Genomic DNA, 26,156 nt, shown 5'->3' on the forward strand with positions numbered 1-26,156 from the left:
CTCACCGGGAGGAGGTGAAGAGGGACCCATTGACTCCTCCAAATGTGGACAGGGCGACGGAAATGGGCATGATCCAGGCCATGACCCCTAGGAGCTTCTCTCCAAAAGTCTGGGAGAGAAAACAAGGAGTGAGCATAAAAGGAGAGGTCACAGCCTCCCACCTGCGTGTCACTGCTGGGAATGTTCCCTCCCAAACCCACCCCTGCTGAGTCTCTCTGGCTAAAGTCCTTGAGAGGAGGGACCACAGCTTCTCTGCCCCAGCCCCTCCTGCGCCCCTACTTCCCTTGGTGATGACTACACACTGGGGATTCAGTAATGTTTGGGACTGATTAACTAATGAATGAGACTGTGTATGGTGGTGATAATAACAATAAACAACTAACATTTGCTATCCTTGTTTTATGGATAATGAAATTGAGGCACAAAGCAATTAAATAGTTTGCCTAAGATCACACACCCAGGAAGTGGAGGGCCAGGACCGGAAACCAGCTGTGTGAGTCCAGGCCTCGCGTACTTTACGCTAGAGCGACTCAGGCTGGGTTTCAAATCTTAGCCCAACATTTAGGAGCTGTGAGACCTTGAGCAAAGTTCTTAATCTTTGAGCCTCAGTTTTCCCATCTGTAAAATAGAGATAAATCCTAATTCATAGAAACAGAAGATATTGTGGGGGGGGGGAAGTGATAAGAACAAACCACTACGTAGGCCAAGAAAGAAAAGGTGGTGAAGCTATAGACCAGTCTTCATGTATTGAAAGGATATAGGGACTTCCCTGGTGGAGCAGTGATTAGGAATCCGCCTGCCAATGCAGGGGACATGGGTTCGATCCCTGGTCCGGGAAGATCCCACATGCCGTGGAGCAACTAAGCCCGTGTGCCACAACTACTGAGCCTGCGCTCTAGAACCCACGAGCCACAACTACTGAAGCCCGCGTGCCTAGAGGCCATGCTCCACAACAAGAGAAGCCACCGCAATGAGAAGCCTGCGCACCGCAACGAAGAGGAGCCCCCTCTCACTGCAACTAGAGAAAAGCCTGCGCGCAGCAACGAAGAGCCAACGCAGCCAAAAATAAATAAATAAATTTATTTTAAAAAAAGAAAGGATATAAAATGTTGGGGAATCAGCCTTTTCTACATTCTCTGAGCCAAGTACATGCTTGATTTATAGCACATTTATATTTATATATAATTTATAGCACATGATGAGGAAGGGGTCGTGTATAAGAGCTGTCTTGCTGGGGAGGGTTAGTGGTCATGTGAACAGGCTGCCATGGGACAGTGGAGGGCCTCTTTTTTTATGGTCTTCAGAGATTAGACCCATGATGACAGTGGCAGGGTGGGACCGTGGCCCAGGTGAAGCCACATGAGGGAATTGCATGGCTCCCAGGTCTTTCCCGGATATCAAGGACCCCAATGCCTTGGACTTGTAAGATCTCTCCCCAAAGAGCACAAACTGCATATGCTTTTCCCTAATGAGGGAAGGAGTCAAGTTGTCCAGGTGAGGATATGGAGGCAGAGAGAAACTGCGAGTCTTGTGCAAGATTATGTCTTTCTGAGGAGGAGCCCATCTCCTTTATACAATCATCATATTTAAAGTTTAAAGTGCCCTAAGGACTTCCCCGGTGGCTCAGTGGTTAAGAATCTGCCTGCCAATGCAGGGGACATGGGTTCGAGCTCTGGTCCGGGAAGATCCCACATGCCGTGGAGCAACTAAGCCCGCGAGCCACAACGACTGAGCCCATGCGCCGTAACTACTGAAGCCCACGCGCCTAGAGCCTGTGCTCCGCAACAAGAGAAGTCACCACAATGAGAAGCCTGCGCACCACAACGAGGAGTAGCCCCTGCTCCCCGCAACTAGAGAAAGCTCGCGTGCAGCAGCAAAGACCCAACGCAGCCTAAATAAATAAATAAATAAACAAACAAAAGTTTAAAGTGCCCTAGATCAGGAGTTAGCAAACTTTTTTCTGTAGAGTCAGATAGTAAATATTTCCATTTTGTAGGCCATACAGTCTGTGACAATGACTCAGTTCTGCCGTTGTAGTTGCCCATCACATCCTGGCCATCCGATTGCTCCTGGGCACCTGAAGACGTGGCTTCTGCCCTGAGGACCTGAGAAGACTTCCAGTCCCACAAAGCCATGGATCAGGGGAAAGCGAGGGGGGCTAAGCCCACAAGTCTATATCACCATTCCCAGTTTGAGGGCATGTGAGTTTGATTTCTTTCTTTCCTTTTTTAAAATTGAAGTATAGTTGATTTACAGTGTTTCAGGTGTACAGCAAAGTGATTCAGCTATATATATATTTATATATAATCTATATATATAAAGATATAAATACCTTCCTTTTCAGATTCTTTTCCATTATAGGTTATTACAAGATATTGAGTATAGTCCCCTGTGCTATACAGTAGGTCCTTATTGTTTATCTATTTTATATATAGTAGTGCATATCTGTTAATCCCATACTCCTAATTTATCCCTCCCCGAGTTTGATTTCTTACCACAGCGACTGCGTTTGATGCCAGCAGCTCCTGGGGGGACATTGCAGTGACATAAGCGACATTGGCAAAGACATACACAAATGTGACCAGTGGGATGGAGATGAAGATGGCTCTGGGAAGGTTCCTGTAGAGGGAGAGGAGGTGAGAGGGGGAAGGCCTGGCACCTGGGACCACCTGCCTCGTCATGGGGTCCAGGGAGTGCCTTCTGTCTTTCTGCACGAAGTTGTCCTTGCAGCCTTCTGCGATGTTCCCTCTCCCTGGGGGGTGGATTTTGTCTCCATATGGGCAGGATAATCGAAAGGAAATGAAACAGCTTAGGTTGGGAATATGCTCCATACCTGTTGATCTCTTCCTGACCAGAATGTCCACCATGCACTCCCCACCCCTCCCCGAACACACACCTCAAGATACAAAGACCTGCCTGTCATGAGACAGATGAGTAAGATGCCTGGAATCCTCTCAGGGCACATTTCATTCTCTAAGGCAGTGGTGTTATCTCAGCACCATTTTTTTCAGCTTTTCACCTGCTCTGGCATAGTCACTGGATCATTTTTCTCCTGGCAGGGTGGGTGACAAATGGTCTAAGTTCCTGAGAAATAAACTGGTTCTTCAGGATAGACCAGGTCATGGTCAGAAGGGGACTGAGGGGAGAAGTAGGCACTGGACCTGTGGCTCCCTCTTTCCAGTGGCAGGTGCCATGGATTTTGAAGGGGGAGAGGGAGAGCTGGGCTACTGCAACTCACTTGTAGGGATCGACAAGCTCCTCCGTCACGTAATTTAGAAAGTTCCAGCCTCCATAGGCAAAGGAGCCCTGAAGGAAAGCCAGTGCGATGAGGCCGATGTCAGGTTCCTGGAAATTCTCAAATGCGTTCTTTGGCTCCAGCCAGAAGTACTGTCCTGTGGACACAGGGGCAGGAGGCTGCTCAGAGAGACACGTCAGAACTCGGCAGCCCCCGGTCTCCAGTGAAGGCCACATGTTGGAGAAGCGAGGCCAAAAGTAGCAGAGAAGTAGAGGTCTAGGACCCCCCAGGACGTGGTAATGATGAGTCCAAATGGCGGCTCAGGTTCAAAGCACAATTCTGAATGTTCCTTTTTTAAAAGGCAGAGTTCCTTGGAAAGAAAGGCCAGGGGAGGTTACTGGGCAGGGCAGGGTAAATTGGAACTGGCTTGCCGGGATTCGGAGATGCAGGATTGGAGTCACTGGCAATCTCCTGATCACCTTCCCTCATACCTAAGTTGGTACATTTTCATGGAGAAAGCACCAAGAACAACAAACCCTCAAACATAAGCTTCCGTGATGCTATTATTAGCTCAAGCTTGTTCTGCTTTCTTTGTCAATATCCTCCTGTCTCTTCCTAAGGCGTGTGTTTGGTCTCCCCTTTCATGGAATAGATCTCCTGAAGACAGGGATTCTTCAGCGAGGAGCTTTTCAATGGCCTTCCCAGCCCTCAGCACAATATCCTGCACACAGTGGGTCCTCAAGAAAGGCTGCTGATTAAGGTCATAGTAAGATACTGAGTAGCTGACCACACTTTACATCTTCATCCATAATCGAGGATTTGGACAGGAAATAACGAGATGAGAGTGATCAGGAGAAAGCACTGGGACCAGATTAGGAGGTCCCAATAAAAACTGGGCTGTCTTTATCTTTGAAAAGACAGCCCAGTGATTTCTTTAAGTCTGAGTTCCCCAAAACAATACAACCTGCTAAAGAATTTAATCCAATGGATGAAGATAATTAGGCATGTTATACAGCAGAAGCTTAATTATGTTTCCTGGAGTCAAAATCCAGGCACCCCACACCGCCTCCAGAGCTTGTGGGTGGGTGGGAGGTCTCCCTGTTTGTCATCTGACTTTCTCCAGGAGCCAGTGACACTGGGCAGAGTCTAGTGCTGCCACAGGTCCCATGGAAACCAAATACAGGCTCGGGCTTGGAAAGGGCCAAATCCAATGGGGAATGTTGGCAGGGGCCCCAGGAATGCAGAGCTCTCTCCTGTAGAGATTATGAGTAATTTTGAAACGTATAAAAAGCTCCTCTGTCTCCCATTTTAAGATATGGACAAGATAAAATATAAGATACAAAGAGCTTCCCTGGAGCTGGGACAAAAGGGCAATACTATTCCAGAAATCTGGAATCTTCATCTACCTGTGCTGGAGCCATGAGATCAGCATGGGAGGACTGAACTCTGCACACCAGGGGGGCGTGCCCAGCTCCCGGCCACAGTGGAGAAAATGGTTTCTCGTCCCCTTTGTCAAGCAAGTGAAGAAGAAAAGTCATTCAAGGAGAGAACTGGGACATCTCAGGGTGTGTACACATCCAAAGATAGTGTGGGGTGTGTGTGTGCACACAAGGGGTGGCAAGCTCTGATGGCACCCACCTTTGCAGATCTGTACAACTCCCATGACGATGATCAGGCCCAGGGCCAGGAGCTTCCCAGCTGTGAAAACGTCTTGAACCCGGGTGGCCCACCGCACACTGGAGCAGTTGACCCATGTGAGGAGCACTGAAATGACAGACCCCCAAACATACCCTCAGGGCCATAAGGAGGCTACAGGACCCCTCTGCACAGAAGTAGAAACGCTCCTCGCTCCTGATGATGAGACTGTAACGGGCAAGCCAAAAATGCCGCAAGCTCAGCCCCAGTGTCCAGAAACTTTGGCCAGGATAGTAGGTTGGGTTACAAATGGGGATTACGTGCCACAAATTAGAGCTTGGTCAGAACATGCCCTTGCCCAGGGCTGGAAGCCAGAAGTTGAGCATGGAAGTGTGGGTGCTGGCTTTGGGGAAAAATCAAGCCTCTCATCAGGGCATGAGTGTGGGCTCTGTTTTCAAGATATTGTATGTTCAAGAGGAGACCTGAACAGCTGGTAGGATCCTGGATGTCATCTTCCTGAACCTGATTTTAGGGCAACAAGGTTTAGGGGAATCCTTTGTTACTTAGGTGTATCACGTTATAATTTACATTTAGTAAAATTCATTTTTCTAAGTGTACAGTTTGATGAGATTTGACAAATGTATTGTTTAATCACTACCACACCCTCTATATAGAACATTTCCAATACCCCAGAAAGTTCTCTTGTATATTGTACTCCTTTGAGGTCAGTCCCTTTCCCTTACCTCTGGAAACCACCAATTTGCTTTCTGTCCCTTTTCCAGAATGTCACATAAATGGAATCATACAGTATCTAGCCTTTTGTGTCTGGCTTATTTCACTTAACATGGTACTTCTGAGATCCACTCATGTTGCTATGTATATTAATAGTTCCTTTTTATTGTCAAGTCGTACTCCATTATATGAACGTATTAGTTTTCTATTTACCAGCTGATAGACATTTGGGTGGCTCCCAGTTTGGGGCTATTATAAATAAAGTTGCTATAAACACTTGCACAGAAGTCTTTGAGTGGATCATAGAGGTCTTTGAGGGGAGTTTTCATTTCTTTTGAGTAAATATCCAGGAATAGGATCCTGGGTCATATGGTGAACATGTTTGACTTTATAGGAAATTGCCAAACTGTTTTCCAAAGTGGTTATATCATTTTGCATTCCCACCAGCAATGCACAGTCCTGTTGCTCTGCATCCTTGCCAGCATTTGGTATTGTCAGCTTCAAAAGTCTGACCATTCTAGGGTCTTGCTTGGTGGTCCAGTGTGTAAGACTCCACGCTCCCAATGCAGGGGGCCCAGGTTCAACCCCTGGTCGGGGAACTAGATCCCGCATGCATGCTGCAACTAAGAAACCTGCAGGCCACAACTAAGACCCAGTACAGACAAAATAAAATAAATAAATAAATAAAAGATGTGGTACACATATAAAATGGAATATTAAACAAAAAAAAGTTTGACCATTCTAAAGGATGTGTAGTGGTATTTCACTGAGGTTTTGGTTTGCATTTCCCTAGAGACTAATGCTGTTGAGCATGTTTTCATGTGCTTATTTGCCACCATCCCTATATCTTCTTTGGTGGCATGGAGGGCTTGGAGTCACAGGGCTCCCACAGAGACGCCAACAATGTGGAACCTCCAAGGGCTGGCGGAGAGCTTAGAGGCTGAGCTGTAGGACAGTTTTACTGCCACATTCCTTAAGCAACTTATGGGAGACCAGGGGCTGTGGGAACCCAACTTCCTGGTGGTTATGAAGTACTTGAGAATGTGGGAAAAAAATTAAAATCTTCGGGCTTCCCTGGTGGTGCAGTGGTTAAGAATCCGCCTGCTAATGCAGGGGATGCGGGTTCGAGCCCTGGTCCGGAAAGATCCCACATGCTGCGGAGCAACTAAGCCCATGCGCCACAGCTACTGAGCCTGCACTCTAGAGTCCGCGAGCCACAATTGCTGGGCCTGTGTGCCACAACTACTGAAGCCCGCGCACCGGAGCCTGTGCTCCGCAACAGGAGAGGCCACCGCAATGAGAAGCCCGCGCACCGCATCGAAGAGTAGCCCCCGCTCGCCACAACTAGAGAAAGCCGGCGCGCAACAGCAAAGACCCAAAGCAGCCAAAAATAAATAAATAAGATAAATAAATTTAAAAAAAAATTAAAATCCTCTTGCTTCCCTTTCCCCTGAAATAGTGACCAGGACACCCCCTAGTCCTCCAAGGGTACAAGCCATACATGTAAAAGCACGAGACTCCCTCTCTTCTCAAGCCTCTAATCAGGCCTCTGACTTCACTTGAACAGCTGATCAAGTTATATCATTACCTTATCCAGAAACTGTGCTTTTACTTTTCAAGTACTTTCCAACCTTACTTGATTCTGAGAACATTTCTGCAGGGTAAGGACCTGACATTATTATCCATCTGTAACCTTCCTCCCTGAGCTGTTTCTACCTGGCAAACTCCTCAGCTTTCAAGATCCAGCTCAAATGTCACCTGATCCGTGAGTCTTTATTATTTTATTTATTCCTGACAAGGTGCCTGCCAGGTAAGATGTATCAGCTGCGTTTTGTAGGCAAGGAACAAAGTTCGTCTCTCCTTTCTACTCCCAGACCACTTTGTTAATAAGGTTGGCACTTATTTCTTTGTATTACAATTATCTGTTTCTTTTTCTCTGTCTCCTTGTAGACTAGGAGGGCGGACTGTGACTTTTTCATATATTTTTTATATATATATTTTTTATAAGCAGATATTCATTTTTAATTAATTAATTAATTATTTTTGGCTGTGTTGGGTCTTCGTTTCTGTGCGAGGGCTTTCTCTAGTTGCGGTGAGCGGGGGCCACTCTTCATCGCGGTGTGCAGGCCTCTCACTATCGCGGCCTCTCTTGTTGCGGAGCACAGGCTCCAGACGCGCAGGCTCAGTAGTTGTGGCTCACGGGCCTAGTTGCTCCGCGGCATGTGGGATCCTCCCAGACCAGGGCTCGAACCCGTGTCCCCTGCATTGGCAGGCAGATTCTCAACCACTGCACCACCAGGGAAGCCCCTATCTTGCTCAATTCAATAAGGATTTCAGGATCACATGCCTGGTAACAGTTCAACCTAAATCACTCCAAGCAACTGGGCCTGTAATCTCAACTTCTCCCCAGGGCCTCTGGGTACAAGGCCAGGCCCCTGGGACCCAGAAGTTCAAACAGATACAAACAATAATGACTAAAGGGTAAAGGAGACTGATCTATGAAAGGAAGATTAGGAAACAACACCCTTGTGGCTCGAGGATAGGTAAGGATTACAGAATAAGGACCCAGATCATGATCTCATCACGCAGAGAAGAAAACCATCCTAACCAAGGGGAGGAGAGGGCAAGGGCGGGGAGGAGGAATGTGGTCACCTTCCTGTGTGCTGGCATAGAAAACACAAAGGGACCTTATCCAGGCAGCCAGAAAGACTTCTCCACAGTGTTCCTGGGGGAATCGAGATGTTTGAGGAAGGGACAATTTGTCAAATTAACTTACTGTGGGTGTCTTCTGTCCTGCCTGAGCCTATACACACAAGAACTCAGCCCTTGACTAATCTTTGACCTTTAGCCTTTTCGGGGATCTTTCAGACATAAAACAGATATCCTGAGACTAGGGTGGAGGAGACCGGCTGCCTGTGACACTAATCTCCTTGGACAACGGCTGCAGGCCCTGTCTGACCCTTTGCCCTGCAGTTGGGTGATCACAGCATGTGACCGAGGGGAAAAAGGGTGCTTTCAGTCTCCTGGTACCACAGGATAGCGTCCCTCACAGCAGGCTGAAACCCGAGCCTCCATCCGGAGAGGAAAGGTCAGTGAGTGAAGGCAACACTTGCCAAGCCCCTGCCCTGCTCAGGTGTCCTGCCTCTGTCTGTCTGTACCCAGCGCCTCTTCTGTTGCTGAGGGCTATGTCCCCACCCTCTTCCCAGCCAGATCTTGAGTTCTGCATGCTTGAGATACAGTGACCTCAGGGAAGCCACATGTAGATGGGGATCAGTGGCCACTGCAGCTTGAGATGTGAGGGTTTTCATCCAACCATCCATCCATCCAGCCACCATCTATGAAGAGCCTACAAGTGCTAGATACTCTGGTGTGGGGAGTTATAAATAAGACACAAGTCCCTTCCTGTTCTCAGGAAGTTGACACTGTAAGAGGGGAGATGGATGAGCTAAAAGATGATCACAAAGCAATATGGTGACAGTACAGCTCTTCATAGAACCTGGCAGGCATCTGTGAGGAGCCCCTAGCCCAGCCCAGGGAAATCAGAGATGCTTCTTGTAGGTGGGAAAGACCCTAGCAATACAGAGGATTTTATAATTTGGGGCTAGCTGGACAAAATAAACAAGAAGGCATAAGACTCTGGTCCTTGTCCATTATAATCTGGCCATGGGGGTGGTACAGCCCCATGGAATACCAGCCTTCTGTGTATTTCTTGGGCATTTTCTCCTCTCTTTTTCTTTCTGTTTCCTGGCTTTAAAAAAAAGCTGGGGGTGGGGGTGGGGGGTGGGTGAAAAGTCTCATCTTCTCATCAAGAAGATGAGACTTCAAGAAGATGCTGAAGTCAGGGGTTGGTTACTTAATCTGCCCAGTTTGAAAAGCTTATTGTCAACGTAATGGGAGGGAGACAAAAAAAATGAGGCAGGCAGGAGGAGGGGACTCAGAACTCAGAAATCTCGTAAGCTGCCCAGAGCCCAGGGCCTAGCAACTGCCAAGTAGGAGAGGTGGGCTCAACGCTTCCTGCCTTGGAAAAGCTGCAGAACTGGCAGAGATGCAGAGTCCTTGTCAGAGTCATGACAGTGCAGATCCTGTGGCTGACCTGGAACGTGTCCACCGTGGAGAGGGTGGGTAAGCTCCTGCTCCCTAAGAGAGGGTACCCCTCACCCCAGGTCAGCTCTGATCCTCAGACTCCGATCCCTGGGGAGTCATGAAGCTTCTCCTTCACTTCTCCCCCTGACAATGACACCAGAACTCATGGGACCTGTGGTAGGCAGAACAATCGCCATCCCAAAGATGTCAACATCCTAATCCTGTGAATGTTACCTTACAAAAGGAATTTTACAAATGTGATTAAGGATCTTCAGGTGGGGAGGTTATCCTGGATTATCTGAGTGGGCCCAATGTCATCACAAGAATCCTTATAACAGGGAGACAGGAAGGTCAGAGTTACAAAGGAAATGTGATGATGGAAAACAGAAGTCAGAAAGAGAGAAAGATCTGAGTGCTCGCTTCAGCAGCACATATACTAAAATTGGAATGATACAGAGAAGATTAACATGGCCCCTGCGCAAGGATGACACGCAAATTCGTGAAGCGTTCCATATGTTTACAGAAAACAAATTTATGGTTACCACAGGGGAAGGGGAGGAAGAGGGATAAATTAGGAGTTTGGGATTAACATATACACACTACTATATATAAAATAAACAATAAGGTCCTACTGTATAGCACAGGGAACTGTATTCAATATCTTTTTTTTTCAATATCTTGTAATAAACTATAATGGAAAAGAATCAGAAAAAGTATCCATATAACTGAATCACTTTGCTGTACGCCAGAAACTAACACAACATTGTAAATTAACTATACTTCAATTAAAAAAGAGAGAGAGAGAGAGGGAGAGATTTGAAGATGCTATGCTGCTGGCTTTGAAGATGGAAACAGGGGCCATGAGCCTAAGAATATGGAGGGCCTCTAGAAGCTGGGAAAGGCAAGGAAACAAGCAAAGGAGAGCCTCCAGAAGGGACACAGCCTTGTTGACACCTTGAGTTTAGGACTTCTGACCTCCAGAACTGTAAGGTGATAAATCTGTGTAGTTTTTAAATTTTTTTTAAAATAAATTTATCTATTTATTTATTTATTTTTGGCCGCATTGGGTCTTCGTTGCTGAGCGTGGGCTTTCTCTAGTTGTGGCGAGCTGGGGCTACTCTTCGATGTGGTGGTGCACGGGCTTCTCATTGTGGTGGCTTCTCTTGTTGCAGAGCATGGGCTCTAGGCATGCAGGCTTCAGTAGTTGTGGCACATGGTCTCAGTAGTTGTGGCTCGTGGGCTCTAGGGCGCAGGCTCAGTAGTTGTGGCGCACGGGCTTAGTTGCTCCGCGGCATGTGGGATCTTCCCGGACCAGGGATCGAACCCGTGTCCCCTGCATTGGCAGGCAGATTCTTAACCACTGCGCCACCGGGGAAGTCCCAATTTGTGTAGTTTTAAGCCATTAAGTTTATGGTAATTTGTTACAGCAGCAATAGGAAACGAATACAGGGCCAGACACCACACAGAAAGACCAGAAAGCAGGGGGCATACCCTTCAAGAGGAAAGCTTTTTAAAAGCAACCAGGCAGGGACTTCCCTGGTGGCGCAGTGGTTGAGAATCCGCCTGCCAATGCAGGGAACACGGGTTCGATCCCTGGTCTGGGAAGATACCACATGCCGCGAAGCAACTAAGCCCGTGCGCCACAACAACTGAGCCTGCGCTCTAGAGCCCGAGAGCCACAACTATTGAGTCCACATGCCGCAACTACTGAAGCCCGTGTGCCTAGAGCCCGTGCTCCGCAACAAGAGAAGCCACCGCAATGAGAAGTCTGCGCACCACAACGAAGAGCAGCCCCCGCTCACCGCAACTAGAGAAAGCCTGCGCGTGGCAACGAAGACCCAACGCAGCCAAAAATAAGTAAATAAATAAAATAAATTTATTAAAAAAAAAAAAAATGGCAACCAGGCAGCACACACCGGGACCCCAAAGGAGTGTGTGTCACAGGCCTTGCAGGACACCAAGTGGAGGGAAGGAGGGAGGAGCTCTAGGAGCGGGCAGCGAAAGTGAGGTCACCAATGTGCTGACCTGGTTGGCGAATTTCCACATCACATGCACCACATGACAGCATCTCAGCTCTTCCACACACCCAGATCCTATGGCTAGAGAGTCACTGCCTCCTCTTCCTCCCCTCCGTAACTCAATACAGTAGTAAACAGGCACGCCCTAGGGTAACTCAAGCTGTGCTTTTCCTCTCAGAAAAATTCAGGGCAAAAGACTCCCCATACCCCTCCTTCATCTAATCCCAGCTTCCCCTCCATGTATGCAACCCAGATGCACAGACACCCACAGGCCCAAGAGTTACAAACCTCTCGCGAGGCAGGCGGAGTGCCGCAATGTTCACAGACACGAGTCCTTTGTTCTCTGCCCCCAGAGTTTTGTTGGTCTCCTAACTTTACAGACCAGAGGCTACAATCAAAGGCCATAAAAAGATATCACGATGGAAAGCCAAGAGATGAACAAACTCAGGAGTCCAGAGTGTGAGATCATTCCTCCCGGCAGACGGTAAAGAGTGGCCCCACTGTGTGCAGTCTTGTCGTGGATGACGCCCAGCGCTCTGCGGCTTCCCCAGGTGGAGTTCACCCCACGGAGTGGCAGAGGTGAGGCACACGAGCTCCAAGGATTACGAGTATTGGAAGGGAAGAATAGGAACAACATTTGGGGGGAAATTTTACCTTAAATTAATACATTAAAGACTATCAGTAAAAGAGGCAATTGAAAATCAATCTCTCTAGTCCATTTTGAAACAGAACACCAGTGAGTCATTAGCATAAATAAATAAATCTTTCTTCAGAAAATTTTAAGGATGGATTAGGGGATTGTGGGGTTGGTCTTAAGTCTCTACAACCTTCACAGAGCCAGGGCTGTGACTTTATCACTCTTTCCCTCACCTCTACCCGGCAACACCTGGCGGGTGGAGGACCACGTGGGTTTCTGGTGTCTTTTTCAAGTGCACAGCAAGCAAGTAGAGCTCAGATCAGCTTGTATACGGAGTGAAGTGGTAATGGTGCCGGTGGGGTTGAGCAAATTGGAGGGATGGAGGCAGAGATGGCTCCCTCGGAGGGACCTGGCAGCCTGGGCGGACTAAGAATCAGACAACTTAGAACTTGAAGAACCCAATGGCCATGATGCCCTTCCCGGCATGGTCACTTACTCTCTGGACAAGCCAGTCAAACTCTTTGAACCTCCCCTCCCTCTCTGTAAGATGGAAGTGTGGTCCATTTCAATCCCACGAGGATGCTCTGTAACCTGTGTGCTGCTGTATAAAATGTTGTGGTCATTTTTATTGTTCATACACTAAGAAACTAGAACTCAAAAAGAGGCCACGACTTGCTCAGGATAATGCTGATGACTGGCAGCAAAGCAGAGTGGATGGGAAAGGGGACGGTTTGGAGGGTCTCGGAGACGCCGTATCACACATCAGGACCTATCTTGCACTGTTGCATTGCTTCTCCCTTCTTGCTTCTTCCTCTATCCCTGACCCTTTGCCTCAGTTTCTCATCTGTTTCAACCTTTTTCTCAGGAGGATACTCATCCACAAATTACCTGCTCTGGGGTCCTTCAACCCAAGCTGTCTGAAAGTGTGGGCACAAAGGTGGATTAGGGGACTATGGGGCTGGTAAGCATAAGGCCGAGGCACTGAACCAGGAGCCCAGATGTTCAAGCTTGTCCCTGTGCCTTGGTCTCCACAAGAAAGTTGCACCACCCATTCTGCAGGACGGAATGTCCTACAGAAAGCAAGGAATGCTGTTGTTGCTGCGCCTGCTCTACCCATCGGGCCCAGAGAAGAATGAAACTTCCCTATTCTTCTGCAGCCAATAGTGCACACAGCCATTAACAACACTCTGCTGGCCAGGGTGATCTTGAGGTCCTGTATCTGCCTGGCACACAGTAGGTGCTAACGCTTACTGAATAGAGGATGGATAGATGAACAAATCTAGTCAGAAAATACCAAGTGTGCACAGGAGCCATTGTTCTTCCCTAGGGAGTAAATATCAGGGTTTTTACATCGTGGGACAGCCCCATGAAGCAGGGAGGGCAAGTACCAGTGATGCTAGGCAGAGTTGGGGGCAGGGTACATATCATGGCTTCTTCTCCTTCCCCCGAGAAAGCTCACAAAGCACAGGCTATCCCTCAGTGACCACTGGATGACCGTCTTCAGGTCCTCCCTTGCTTCTGGACACAAGACTTTGGCTTCTTGCTGAGTTGGGCTGGCAAAGGGTCATTTTGTGTCTTCATCAGAGGGCCAATGAACACTTTCCCACATGGGTCCCCAAACCAAACTCATTCTTTTCGCCAAGCCAGCTTCTGCTCCATGAACCACACTGGTCTGGTCTGACGGGTGAAAGTCAGGAAGGGGCCATTTGGATAGGGGGCTGGATTTTTATTTATTTATTTTTGGTTGTGTTGGGTCTTTGTTGCTGTGCACGGGCTTTCTCTAGTTGCAGCGAGCGGGGGCTACTCTTTGTTGTGGTGTGCGGGCTTCTCATTGTGGTGGCTTTTCTTGTTGCGGAGCACGGGCTCTAGGCACGTGGGCTTCAGTAGTTGTGGCATGCAGGCTCAGTTGTTGTGGCTCGTGGGCTTTGTTGCTCCATGGCATGTGGGATCTTCCCGGACCAGGGCTCAAACCCGTGTCCCCTGCATTGGCAGACGGATTTTTAACCACTGCGCCACCAGGGAAGCCCAGGAGGCTGGATTGATTGTTATAAGAACAGTGCTGATTAGAATGACCTGGTTGGGGCTCATTTGCAGACAGCTCTTGGTACTGGAGGGAGAGGTCTGCACCCTAGTACCCAGAGGCACATTTCCAGCCTCATGGGCAGTCAGAGAGACCCAGAACCTCATCTTATATGTGAGTGAAGACCCCCGCTATTAGTGCCAAAGACAGGACTGCCCCCCTTGGGCCCCCTGCTCCCCCACCCCCACCAATTCCCAGTTGCTTATTCTGCCACTACACCAGCCTTTCTTGTACCATATGCACATCACCCTTCTTTCCCTTCTCCCATTCCCACATCCTCTCTCTCCCTTGCTCCTGTCAGTGGTACCTATGGTCACTGCTGACAGTGCCACTAGGGGCTCTGAGTCTGTCATCTGAAGATGCTGGCCAGATTGCTTTCTGGGCGGCAGGAAGTAAGATGCCAGTGTGAAAAAGGGGAAGACCAGGATGGCCGCCCCTCAGGATCCAGGAGCGTTGTGTTCATCGCCCCCAGGGTTTTGGAAAATTATTTCCCACAAGCAGACTTGCTTTTCTTCCTTGTGTCCCCTCCTCTGGTCCCTTATCAATGTCACCATCAGATATCCCTCCAACTCCAGGAACTCCATTTGGATTTCTTGGTATTGCTGGCTCATTCCTAGGAGTGAACTGGAGGCAGCTTGGAAAGGCTTGTTTTCCTTTAGCATTTCCAGAACCAGGGCTTTCTTTGTCTTTTCAGATAAGAGAAAACAGGCAGTAAAAATGCCCAGACTTGCCAAAGTCCATAAAGACAGATGGTGAAGAACAGAGGAAAAGAGTGAGCATGAGAGACAACACGGGGGAGGAAGGAAGAGGAGGAACAATACACACCATTACGGGTGAGAGAGAGCGAGCTTGAAAGGAGCATAATAGAGAGAGAAGGCCAGGACAGAAAAAAGAAAGATGGAATGTATTAAAGCAGATAGCTGCTGAAAGGGAAGCTAGTGACGCCACTTGGTAGAAATCAGAACACCCTGTTCCCCTCCAGAGCTTCAAAATAAGCACCTTTCCGGGATGGAGTTCCCCGGCCCTCTGAAGCAGCTATAAATTTCACCTGGGTCATGGGCCAGCCAGAAGCGCTGGTTTATTAGTCTCCCCTTTTGCTGGGGCATGCACTTCTCCGCCTTCTGCCATGCTCTGGCCAGCTCCCCCTGACTCCCTCCCTCTGGACCTGGAGCAAAAGGGGCGAGGTGAGGCCCCACCGACCAGTCCTCAGGGTGGTGCCTGCACCCAGCAGCGCGTGAGCTCGCCGCCTGCCGCGGCGGGTGTGGCAGCACTTGGCTCTGTGATAGGCTGGAGGCGGCTCCTTAGAAGGAACTGGGCACGTGTTTCTAATTGTGGAAACGCTGCTTCCCTTAGCCTGCCTAACCTCAGCCGGTTCCAGATCTAGGAGGTAACCATTGCCGGCTGCCAGAAGGCACTGATAGGCAAAGAAAACACCGGAGCCCTATCTGAGTTCTAAGGCACACAATCCTGAGACTTGGATAAGGTTCCAATTCTGCCCACACAGGCCAGCCTGAGCTATCTTTCCTCCTCATAGACCTCAGAGAGCCTGGGAGGAAATTGAGGTAGGAGTAGAGACACAGAGCCAGCTCTCTAGAATCCTTCCGGGCTCACCCAGGGCCAAGACATTTTTCATATGGGATCAGGAGCCGAGTTATAAAGTCTCAAGTCTCTGCCTACCCACAACAAAGGCTGGCATTATTGTATGAGTAAATAACTTGACTGGTGAAAGACAAAAACATCAGAACAAAGCAACAACAACAACAAAGTCAAAGCAGCTCTTCCCTATAAACTAAGCCCTGATTCCAGCTCCTGTAAGGTGCACAGTGGGGCTCTGAAACAGATCTTACCTACCAGACTACAGCAAGTTTTCCCTTCTCCAGCCCTTTTCATCTTGAAGCACTGGCAATGTTTTAGAAATCTAAGAAGGCCCTCTAAGGAGAGATGTGCTGAACCTTTGGAAGGGCCTCTCTCCTCCAAGGACAAACGAGCAGCGGAGGAGGGGTGCACAGATGCTCTGGAGCTTCTGGACATCCTGATTCACACAGCTCGACCCGGACACTTCCAGCTAAGCGCCTGCCAATGCTGCCCCACCCCCTTCCCTTCCCTTCCTGGCTCCTCTTACCCTTCCTTCTTATCCTGATCCCTCCCTGCCAGTTGTTGGACCTGAAGTTTCTGCTGAATCACCATCCAGTACTTAGTTCAGCCAAGAAGCCCAAACACCCAGCTCAGCAATTTCCAAGAGCTGAGTAATTCTTCAGCATTAGCTAAACACGGCTCCTGAGCTGGGGTGGGGGAGAAGAGAAAAATGGAAGACACAGGGAAAGCAGGGGAGACAGGACACAGCATGCTGTGCTACCTGGGGGAGCCCCCTTTAGTTCCTACTCATTACTTTTCCAGCCCAGGCCTAAAAAATTCCAGCTATCTCATGCCCCAATTCTCAGGGCCAAGAACAGTATCGAGCACATCATGGCCCTTGATAAATGTTTGCTGAATGAACAAAGTGCTGTGATTCTCATTTATATAAGGCTTCCCCAGGGTCCCACTCCCCTTCTGTTCCAGAGCGGGCTTTTGACCAGCATCCTGGGGTAACCACCCTGAGGAAGACTTCCAACCAAAGACCTGCTCAGCATCTCAGGGATTTGGAGAGGACGTGGAAGGCAGAAATAGAGAGAAAGCATTGGTAACTGCTCAACACAAACGCTGGAGACAGTTAAGTAGAAACATATTTCATTTGAAACTTCTTTAATTCTGATTTGTAGATCAACTAGATTTCTCCCTCTTAGTAGTCGATCAGTCGACAGGGCCGGCTGATTCTACTTCTAATCCTTTCTTGTTTTTGTCACCTTGTAACTTCGTTTTTATTTTGGGCCACCACCTCTTTGGCCTGGAAAAATGCTTAGCCTGCTGACTCGTCTCCCTGCTTCAAGTGTCACGGTCTTCTTCACTCAAATGTGAAACTAATCATGTTACTCCTCTGCACAAACTCCTTCGGTGGTTCCTTGGATGAAGTCTGCTCTTCTCTGCATGATATGTAGAGTCCTTTACGATCTGGCTCGTACTCACCTCTTCTGCCTTATCTCCCGTCTCTCTCCTAGGCCTCACCCACACAAAAGTACTTGCTTTTCTCCAACGAGTCATTTCTTTCTTGACTCCAAGTCTTACCTATGCTCTTCCCTCTAGCTGGCTGTTCTATTGTATGCCCACCTGGAGACTGCCTACTTACCTTTCCAGACTCAGCTCAATCTGGGAACCTTCCCTAGCACTCCTGTCCCAACTCTGAAGCACCTTTCTCTTGTGTGGTACATTCTTTTGTCATCACATTATATTGTAATTATTTGTTTGTACACCCATCTTTTCACTAGCCTTTAATCACTTCCAAGACTCTGTATAAATAATGCCTCACCTCCACTCAGTGTAGGAGCTCAGTATGGTAATTAACTGATGGATTTGCAGTTTCTTTTTTCCTTGGAAATCCCCTTAAACAGGTGACCCTGATTTGTTCCACCTGCCAGAAACCCAGTTGAGTGGATTTTGTATAACTGTACCCAATTCATGGCTGAAATTTTGAAATGGGACTATGGGGTCTCTGTGTCTGTTTGCGTGTTTGTATATGTCTATATACATGTGTTATAGATGTGTGGTATTTTCTACCTCCAAGTGGTATTGCCAAAATTAATTTGTAAAAGAGCTCCATTTAGTTGGCTTAAAGAAAATTAAGCACAGGGACTTCTCTGGTGGCACAGTGGTTAAGAATCCGCCTGCCAATGCAGGGGACACGGGTTTGATCCCTTATCTGGGAAGATCCCACGTGCCATGGAGCAACTAAGCCCGTGCGCCACAACTACTAAGCCTGCGCTCTAGAGCCCACGAGCCACAACTACTGAAGCCTGCGTGCCCTAGAGCCCGTGCGCCACAACTACTGAGCCCACATGCCACAACTACTGAAGCCCATGCACTCTAGGGCCTACGTGCCACAACTACTGAGCCCACGTTCTGCAACTACTGAAGCCCACATGCCTAGGAGCTGAGCTCTGCAACAAGGGAAGTCACCACAATGAGAAGCCCGCACACCGCAACAAAGAGTAGCCCCCGCTCGCCACAACTAGAGAAAGCCCATGCACAGCAACGAAGCCCCAACGCAGCCAAAAATAAATAAATTAATTAATTTTAAAAAAAAAAGAAAAGAAAAATAGCTTGGCATGATGGTTGACTTTGTCTAATGTCTCAGGAAGTTTTCATGGGTAATCTAAACATTAATTGTTGGAAACAAGTAAATTAAATAAATGTAAATGGGATAGCAGTTTTTAGGTGAACTCTTTAATAATTATTATGTTTTATGGTATGTCCACTTAAAAATGGTTTCTCCAAATCTTTTAGTAATTTAAAACTTTGGAGTTTTGCTAAGTTAAATGATGGGGATTCACTGAATGTCTAGATCACTTCCAAATAAGATAAAATACTGAAACATTAACTGCTAAGAAGTCTAAGTTTACCTACTTCTGTCTTATTACAGAAAAACTAAAGAAGTTTACATTTATTAAAAACATGTCTTGTACCACTTTGAAAAAAAAGCATTATGTTATGAGGAAATGTATGGTTTAGAAATTATGATATGCATTCATAAGTTTGCCAATCAAAAAACTACTGGTATGACAGTTTACAACTGCTTAACAAAGACGAAACAATTATCTTTTTTCTCCCTACCTGATGTCTCTAAAATTTGGAAACTCAGTGAGTACTCTTATTTTCATGGCAATATAGTTATTTGTATAAGTTCAGTAAGAATCTGTTCTCCTTATAACATGATACAATTAGAAATATTGGTTATGGGACTTGCCTGGTGGTCCAGTGGGTAAGACTTCGAGCTCCCAACACAGGGGGCCCACGTTCAATTCCTGGTTGGGGAACTAGACCCCGCATGCATGCCGCAACTAAGAGTCCACATGCTGCAACTAAGGAAGGAGTCCACATGCTGTAACTAAGAAGTCCACATGCCGCAACAAAGATCCCGAGTGCTGCAACTAAGACCCAGCACAGCCAAAATAAATAAATAAATAAATATTTTTTTTAAAAAAGAAATACTGGTTATATTACCAGGGCTTTGACTGGATTGTCATATTTGAGAGAGACATACATAGAATTAGATGTGACCAGACAGCTTTAAAGAACTAAGGTTGACTTCATGGAGCCATAAAGCCCCTTGGAAAAACAACCTGGTACCTTGCCTTCAGGGTTCCCAGCAGCTTTACCAGGTGAGTAAGGAAAGTTCCTTCCTGGCAGGCACAAGAACCTCAAGGTAATTTTGGGAACCTCAAGGAGAGAAAAATTCACCCAAATTCATAGGTATTACAGGGTGAGTCTAATGTCATGTCCTTGGTGCGGCTTCCTGGCCTCGAGAGGCAATTAAAAGTTCAATCTGGCAATTCCTTATGAACAGTTCCAGCAAAGCATATTTTAAAAGGCCTGGACTTATGTAAACAATCAGGCCAAGTTTAATAAAATTAAATTTATTTTACAAACAAATGAGTCTTAATTTGGCTATCTTTGGTAAAGATGAAGGTGATTTTAGAGAGAGAGAAAAAATTATGTTTCAATGGAAACTATAATACACGCTTATGGATATTAAATTCTAATTCTGTTAATCATCTTTGAGGTTTTGTTTTTCTACCCGTAAACTGGACTGGATCCTGAATTCTTCTAGTTTCCTCAAATATTTGGCTACAACTCTCCAAGCTTACATTTTCAATTTTTCTCTCACTTTTGACTTGAAATTATCGAGAACTAAAGCTGTCCTTTTCTTGAAGCCCTACAAACTGTAACTGAACAACCTGATATAAACTTAAGCAAGATCACCACAATAACCCACGTTTAGACAATCTTTGTGCCTATTGCTTTGTAAGCCACTCAGGAAGTTTACCTGAACACCAGATGACATCACAAGAGATTTCAAACTACAAAAGATGCTTTGAGCCTAACATCTAGAAATCTCAGCTGGCAACTCTCAGGACTCAGACACTGGGTTTATAATTTGCTTCAACCATTAACCTCTATTTTTCTTTGTCTCCACAGAAATGCCTCTTATTAAATACCTGGTTGCTTATACCCTGTAGGCCTAACTTTGAGTGCCCACCTGCATCCCCACCTCCTGAAATGAGTAACTGAAGTGACCTATTGTCAGGACTAAGAGACTCGTTCGACGAGATATAAAGCAATCTATCAACTCAACTTTTGGAATGTGACAATTCTAGAAGTTTCGAAGGCGAGACTGTAGGGGACCAAAATGTGCCACCCAAAATGTCTCTGGCATGCAGATTAGTTCAAGCTGGAAACAATCAAGGCCCAAAAGACTCAGGAAGAAATTTTGCCCTTCCCCCACAACTGCCTAAAAAGAATTTAGATAGAGGACCTGTTCCCGGAGTAGTGCTATCACCAGAGATATCAGCAAAATGTGGGCTGGGTGGTGGGGAGATTAAAGATTAGAGTCCACTCTCTGCCCCATTGTCTCCACATGGCTCAGCAAACATTTTTTACCAAACATTTGCTTTTCATTTTCATGTCAATTACCTTCCTCCCTTTGAAGTCCCAAACCTCTACCCCAACATTCTCTTTTGGCTTTAGCTGAAGGTGATATTTAAGGTGAGGGTTTTGACTATTTTGGTGAGTTACTCAGTTTTTCTGGGTCTCTTCTAAGTATAGTTGTTATTAAACTTTTGTTTGATTTTTTCTCGTTAATCTGTTTTATGTCAATTTAATTCTTAGACCAGCCAGAAGAACCTAGAAGGGTAGAGAAAAATTTCTTCCTTCTCAACAATATATACAAGGCTGGTGAGACACGCACAGCACTCTTTGGGGACCAGGGGAGGGCAAGAAGACAACACTGTCCAGGTACCTGAGGTGATATGTTTAGTGCATGGGAATGAGACGTTTGGGGCTCGAGAATATGAAACCTCAAAGGAAAATGAACTGAGAGTAAGGGATTTAGAAGTTAGGAAGGACTGTTGAACACTCTGATGTCAAGGGATTAATTTGTAAGAGATTTGCAAAACAACACACACAGGTATCTACCAAAGCATCATGCATCATGCATCTGGAAACTTCCTGAAGAGGAATTGCAAAGCAACTCAGGGTTAAAAGTAATACCTACAGTGAAATCCTTAACCTTCCAAATCACTCAAGGAAGGAGGAGAAATCTGAAGCCTTGGAAAACTAGCCTCTTCGGAATCATAGTAGAAAGATAGAAAACAAGATAAGAAGCATTTTTTTTTTTTTTTTGCTTGTGAAATGCATGCAGGGTACTCCTTTCTCCTCAGGGCAAGAAAGGAGAAGGAGCTTCTTTTGTACAAGGCATTCAGGAAGAGGGGGACTTGAATGAGAAGAAAAGATTCTAATTCAGATGCTGGATGTGACCCCAGCCCCAAAAGAGAGGAAGGAGGTCGGCAGCTGCCCGAGTGAAAGGTGGCCCAGTCCCCAAGAGAGGGGGGACAAACAGAAGGAAAACCCATAGTTAGGGAGCAGGATATACAAATGGGGGACCCCAGAACACCTGGCGCTCCTTCTGTGTCACCGGGACCACTTTGTTTATAACTAGAAACTCAGGTAGTAGCCACAAGATGTGGCTAAAGGATAAAAGTGCAAGCTGCAGAAATAACTTGTCAAAATGTATGTCTATATACCCAGATGTGTGTGCTGAGAGGTGCATTTTACTTAGAATTATTAGGATACCTATCCACTGTTACCAGGGCTCCTGGGCAGGGGAGAGGGGTAAAGATAAGAGGACGCTTTCCTGGTCAACTCTCTTTATATATTACTTGACTCTTACTTAGAGAATATAGTCACTTACTTATGAAATAAGAAAGGAAGGAAGGAAGGGAGGGAGGGAGGAAGGGAGGGGGAGGGGTAGAGAGAGAGAGGGAAAGAAAGAAAAGAGAAATACCCAAGCAAATCACAAAAGGAAGGTACCAAAACTAAGTTCTAATCCCTCCCATTCCCCTGCTTCCTAACTCCCTCCTCCCACTAACATACTTGCTCTGGAGAAGGGAGAAAGGCTTTTCATTTAATTAAAATATAAAAGACTTTCTTTTTTTACTGCCTGGTGGCTAGGGATATGTTGCTGACTCAGCAGTGAATAATCAGCTTTGACCCAAATAATAGAATAACTCAAAGTGGCAGCTGCAGTTGCATAAGCTGGAGCCAAATCTGCAGTTCCTTCTCTCTCGCTCTCCTCCCCCCTTCACTCCCTTCAGGCTCTGAGAAGGCAAGCCAGTTACAGCAGGTTCTTTCTGCCTCTCCACCAGCATCCGGCCATTCCCACCGTCATTTCTCATCCGATCCTTTCCAAAACTCTACAGGGTTTTTGCTCAAGGAGTCACCTACCTAGACTTGGCGGGTTTGGGGAACGCAAAGGAAGCCGGGGGGTCTAGTTGCCCGGGGAACTCTACCCTGTGGCCTGGTTTCTATCCTAGGGGAGGACTGAACAGCCTCAGGGTTCTTGATTTATAGTTGGAGGGTAAGGGTGGCCTGTTGCCTGAGATACTTTAGCAGCATCAGCAGGAAAAAGGAAACTGTGTCTGTGGGCAGGAGATGCTGAAACAGCAGTGGCCTGCACTCTGTGGTCCCCCTTCCCACCCCCATTAACCTATCTGATGGCAGAAACAGCCACTCCTCCTGCATTCCCATGCCCCCTTCCCCCTCCTCTCACCTCCTGCAGCTCCAGATCCAGCCAGCAAGCAAGGACCAAGTGACTATCCTCGTGACCACCCTCGGTGACTACACGACAGGATCACGAGGTGCCCGATGCTGTGCTAAGAACACTCTTGTCTTGGGCAATCCTTGCCACGGCAACGTACAGCACACGTGAGATCTCAGCCTCACCTCGCGGGAGGTGGGCCGGTGACCTGGCCAAGCACTGGCTGCACTTAGAAAGTGGTGCGGAGATGCAGGCTCGGGAAGCCCGGTTCTGAAGCCCACATCCCTGTGCCTCCAGATCCACGAGCAGGCCCAACCGGCACAAGGAGTACGCTCCAAACAAGTATGTTGGCTCCACAGTGCCACTTGCCTAGATGATGGCGTCTATCGCGGGGCTGCACACCACTGCCAGTGAGGGCACACACCCCTCAGGTCCCACCCCAGCTCCTGGGTGGGCGAGTGACCCCCCCCCTCCCCTTCCCACCAGCAGGACAGAAGGAAGTGTCAAGACCTGGGACAGAGTGTGACCAGGATGGTCACTGCCCTCAGCTAGGTGGATGTGTGTTGGAAGGTGTGGGAAGGCAGGGACTGAGCTGACTCTAGAAGTGGAGCCTCTGAAAAAGTCCAAATATTTACTTTAGAAATTAGTTTTTGGCTAAAAGGTAGAACATACCCCAATCCATTGAGATCCCTGATTATCAGAGATTAAGTGTTGAGACTTCCTAGAAATACAGGTTGCCAAACTTCTCCATAAAGCCTCTCTAACCTATTCCAGCTCACAGAGATCTTTTCCCCTTTTCGGAATTTTTACTGCAATTGAATCCTAACCATGGAATCTGTCTATATGGCTTTTCTGCCTAGTTAGACAGAAAACTCATCAAGGGCGGGGACCATGGACATGCTATTTGTCTTCTCCCAACTCACACCTTTGCACTCTCCTCCCAGAGAGTTTTAAGATGTGAGCTGGCAGGTTGAGAGGCCAGAAAAGTCTTCCCATGAGAGGCAGGGAGTCTCCAGCGTGGTGTGTGCTGGAAAGAGAAGGAATCACCTTGGCTAATTCACTTTCCTGGCTCCGTTTCCTTTTCTGCTCTAGGAAAATTGTAATATTGTAATACTGGCCCAGCTTACCTTATGGATTTGTTGTGAGGCTCGGGTCAGATGATACAAGTGAAAGTACTTTATTTGATGTAAAGAACCCTGCCAGTGAAAATTACTGTGCCTGTGAACAACTATCAATACTTAAGTTTCTTCTTTTTTTTTTTTTTTTTTAAACACCAGACAATTATATGTGGAATCCATTTGTCCACAGCATGCAAATCGGAAACTGAAAAGTAACAAGGAAGAAAAAAAAGGAGGGGAGGAAAGAAAGAGGGAGAGGAAGGAGAACCAGAGATGTGTAGACCGCGAGGAAAGCTAGAAGGCGCCATCCTGAAAGCAAGGCCCAGATGGCACTTACATAAGCAGATGGCAGCCAGGAGGCGAAGGCCAGACTCTGGGGCGAAGCAGGTGGGGAAGAGCGGCTGCAGCACATAGTTGGAGAAGGTGAGGGCGATGACAGCCTGGTTGGTGGGGTAGATCACCAGCACAGCAATCCATAGCCTCAGGAACCTGGAGGGGGAATGGGACAGGACTTGAGCCAAGACACCAATAAAGACCCCCGCTCCCGTTGCCTGGCAGGGCAGGGATTCAGAAGCCATCAGGGAAGCCCGGGCAAGTCACTGGGCAGTGTTAGGAGAGGCAGGTGGGCTAAAGGGGTGCGGTTCCTTTTTGTTTTCAGGGATGCTGAGGAACCCAGCCACCGCCCAGACGAGACACCTAGCCCTCTGCAATGACGGTAAATTGGTTTAACGATGAAAAGCTGTTTCAACTAGTACTGACACGTCTTGGTGTCCTTTCACTCTCCCTGTGCCTTTCATCATTTCATCATCTCTTCTCTACCACTCTGGCCCCCAGCATCCACTGGTGGAAAAGAAAATTTGCAACCCCAGAATCTTCACAGCCAGGGCATGCTAAAGGTGTGGCCACTTAAGCAAGTGCCAAGGGGAGGCATCGGCTGGGGGTTTGAGGGGGAAGTGTCCTCCACGCCCTTGGGCCCCTTGGTGAGGGTTGAGCTCTTCAGTAACAGGGCTGCAGGGGCTGAGGAAATTCAAGATCAGGGTCTGGAATCAGGGAAACCGTTATCCTCAGTAACGTGAAAAGTACCCCGTACCTTAGTGGTCACTCTCATTTGTCAGGATAAAAGGGCTTTGTTTTTGTGATGTGCTTTCCCCGCGCATCTCCAATCAGAGTTGTCATTTAGTTCTACTTGTTCTCACTCATAGAATCTTGCCCACTAAGGTCAACAGAGATTAAGGGAATTCCCTGGTGGTCCAGTGGTTAGGACTCCATGCTTTCACTGCCAAGGGCCCAGGTTCGATCCCTGGTCTGGGAACTAAGATCCCACAAGCTTCATGGCACAGCAAAAAAAAAGAAAAACAGAAAACAAAAAACCCTAAACAGAGATTAAAACTACAGCCTGGTTCCTCTGCCACTCTCAGGGGCATCAAGGGGACACAGGCTGAACTGGCAACCATGACTTAGAGGCAAAAGAGGAATCCCAAGCTCTAGCGCTCTTCGGCATGCTGGAAAGCCCGGGCCTCGGCTTCCGGGACTGCTCGGTTCCCCGCACATCCTCTTACCCAGCCAGGCCTCCGAAGATGTCCTTGACGTAGGAGTAGTCACCTCCAGATTTGGGGATGGTGACCCCGAGCTCAGCATAGCACAGGGCTCCCACAGCTGTGATGAGGCCCGTCAGGATCCACACGATGAGAGCGAGGCCCACAGAGCCGGCGTTTTCCAGCACACCTTTGGGTGAGACGAAGATTCCGGAGCCAATGATGTTCCCTGCAAGAGGCACCAAGGGTACCAGGGGAGACGGTACAGTCAGTACAGTTGGCAGGACCAGCACCTGCAGGGGCGCTCTCACCTTTGATCTGATGCAATGCCTTTGGGATGCGCTAATCCCCTCCAGGCAGGTATGTCTAGCAATAATTCTCCTTAGAAGTAGGAGAA

At 47.6% G+C, this 26,156-nt stretch overlaps 1 protein-coding gene and 2 non-coding genes across 4 annotated transcripts in view; 2 read left to right on the plus strand and 1 right to left on the minus strand.

Moving 5' to 3' along the window:
* The window catches only part of SLC7A8 (solute carrier family 7 member 8), a 57,092-nt gene that overhangs the window by 10,177 nt on the left and 20,759 nt on the right, over positions 1-26,156 (minus strand). The window contains exons 2-7 of one of the 2 annotated variants that reach the window (XM_036843054.1): positions 25,784-25,988; positions 24,562-24,713; positions 4,874-4,999; positions 3,239-3,392; positions 2,496-2,619; positions 6-109 (exon numbers count right to left, since the gene is read on the minus strand). In XM_036843054.1, the coding sequence (XP_036698949.1) occupies positions 6-109; positions 2,496-2,619; positions 3,239-3,392; positions 4,874-4,999; positions 24,562-24,713; positions 25,784-25,988 (865 nt within the window). Of the gene's footprint in view, positions 1-5; positions 110-2,495; positions 2,620-3,238; positions 3,393-4,873; positions 5,000-24,561; positions 24,714-25,783; positions 25,989-26,156 lie in introns of those variants that run through there. The other variant, XM_036843055.1, reaches the window with a different exon arrangement.
* Positions 10,098-10,204, plus strand: LOC118891364. The gene has a single exon (XR_005018948.1). It is a non-coding gene; the product is annotated as a U6 spliceosomal RNA (small nuclear RNA).
* TRNAS-CGA lies at positions 25,464-25,536 on the plus strand. The gene has a single exon. It is a non-coding gene; the product is annotated as a tRNA-Ser (tRNA).

This window comes from Balaenoptera musculus, chromosome 2, assembly GCF_009873245.2.
Source record: "Balaenoptera musculus isolate JJ_BM4_2016_0621 chromosome 2, mBalMus1.pri.v3, whole genome shotgun sequence".
Classification (NCBI taxonomy): Eukaryota; Metazoa; Chordata; class Mammalia; order Artiodactyla; family Balaenopteridae; genus Balaenoptera; species Balaenoptera musculus.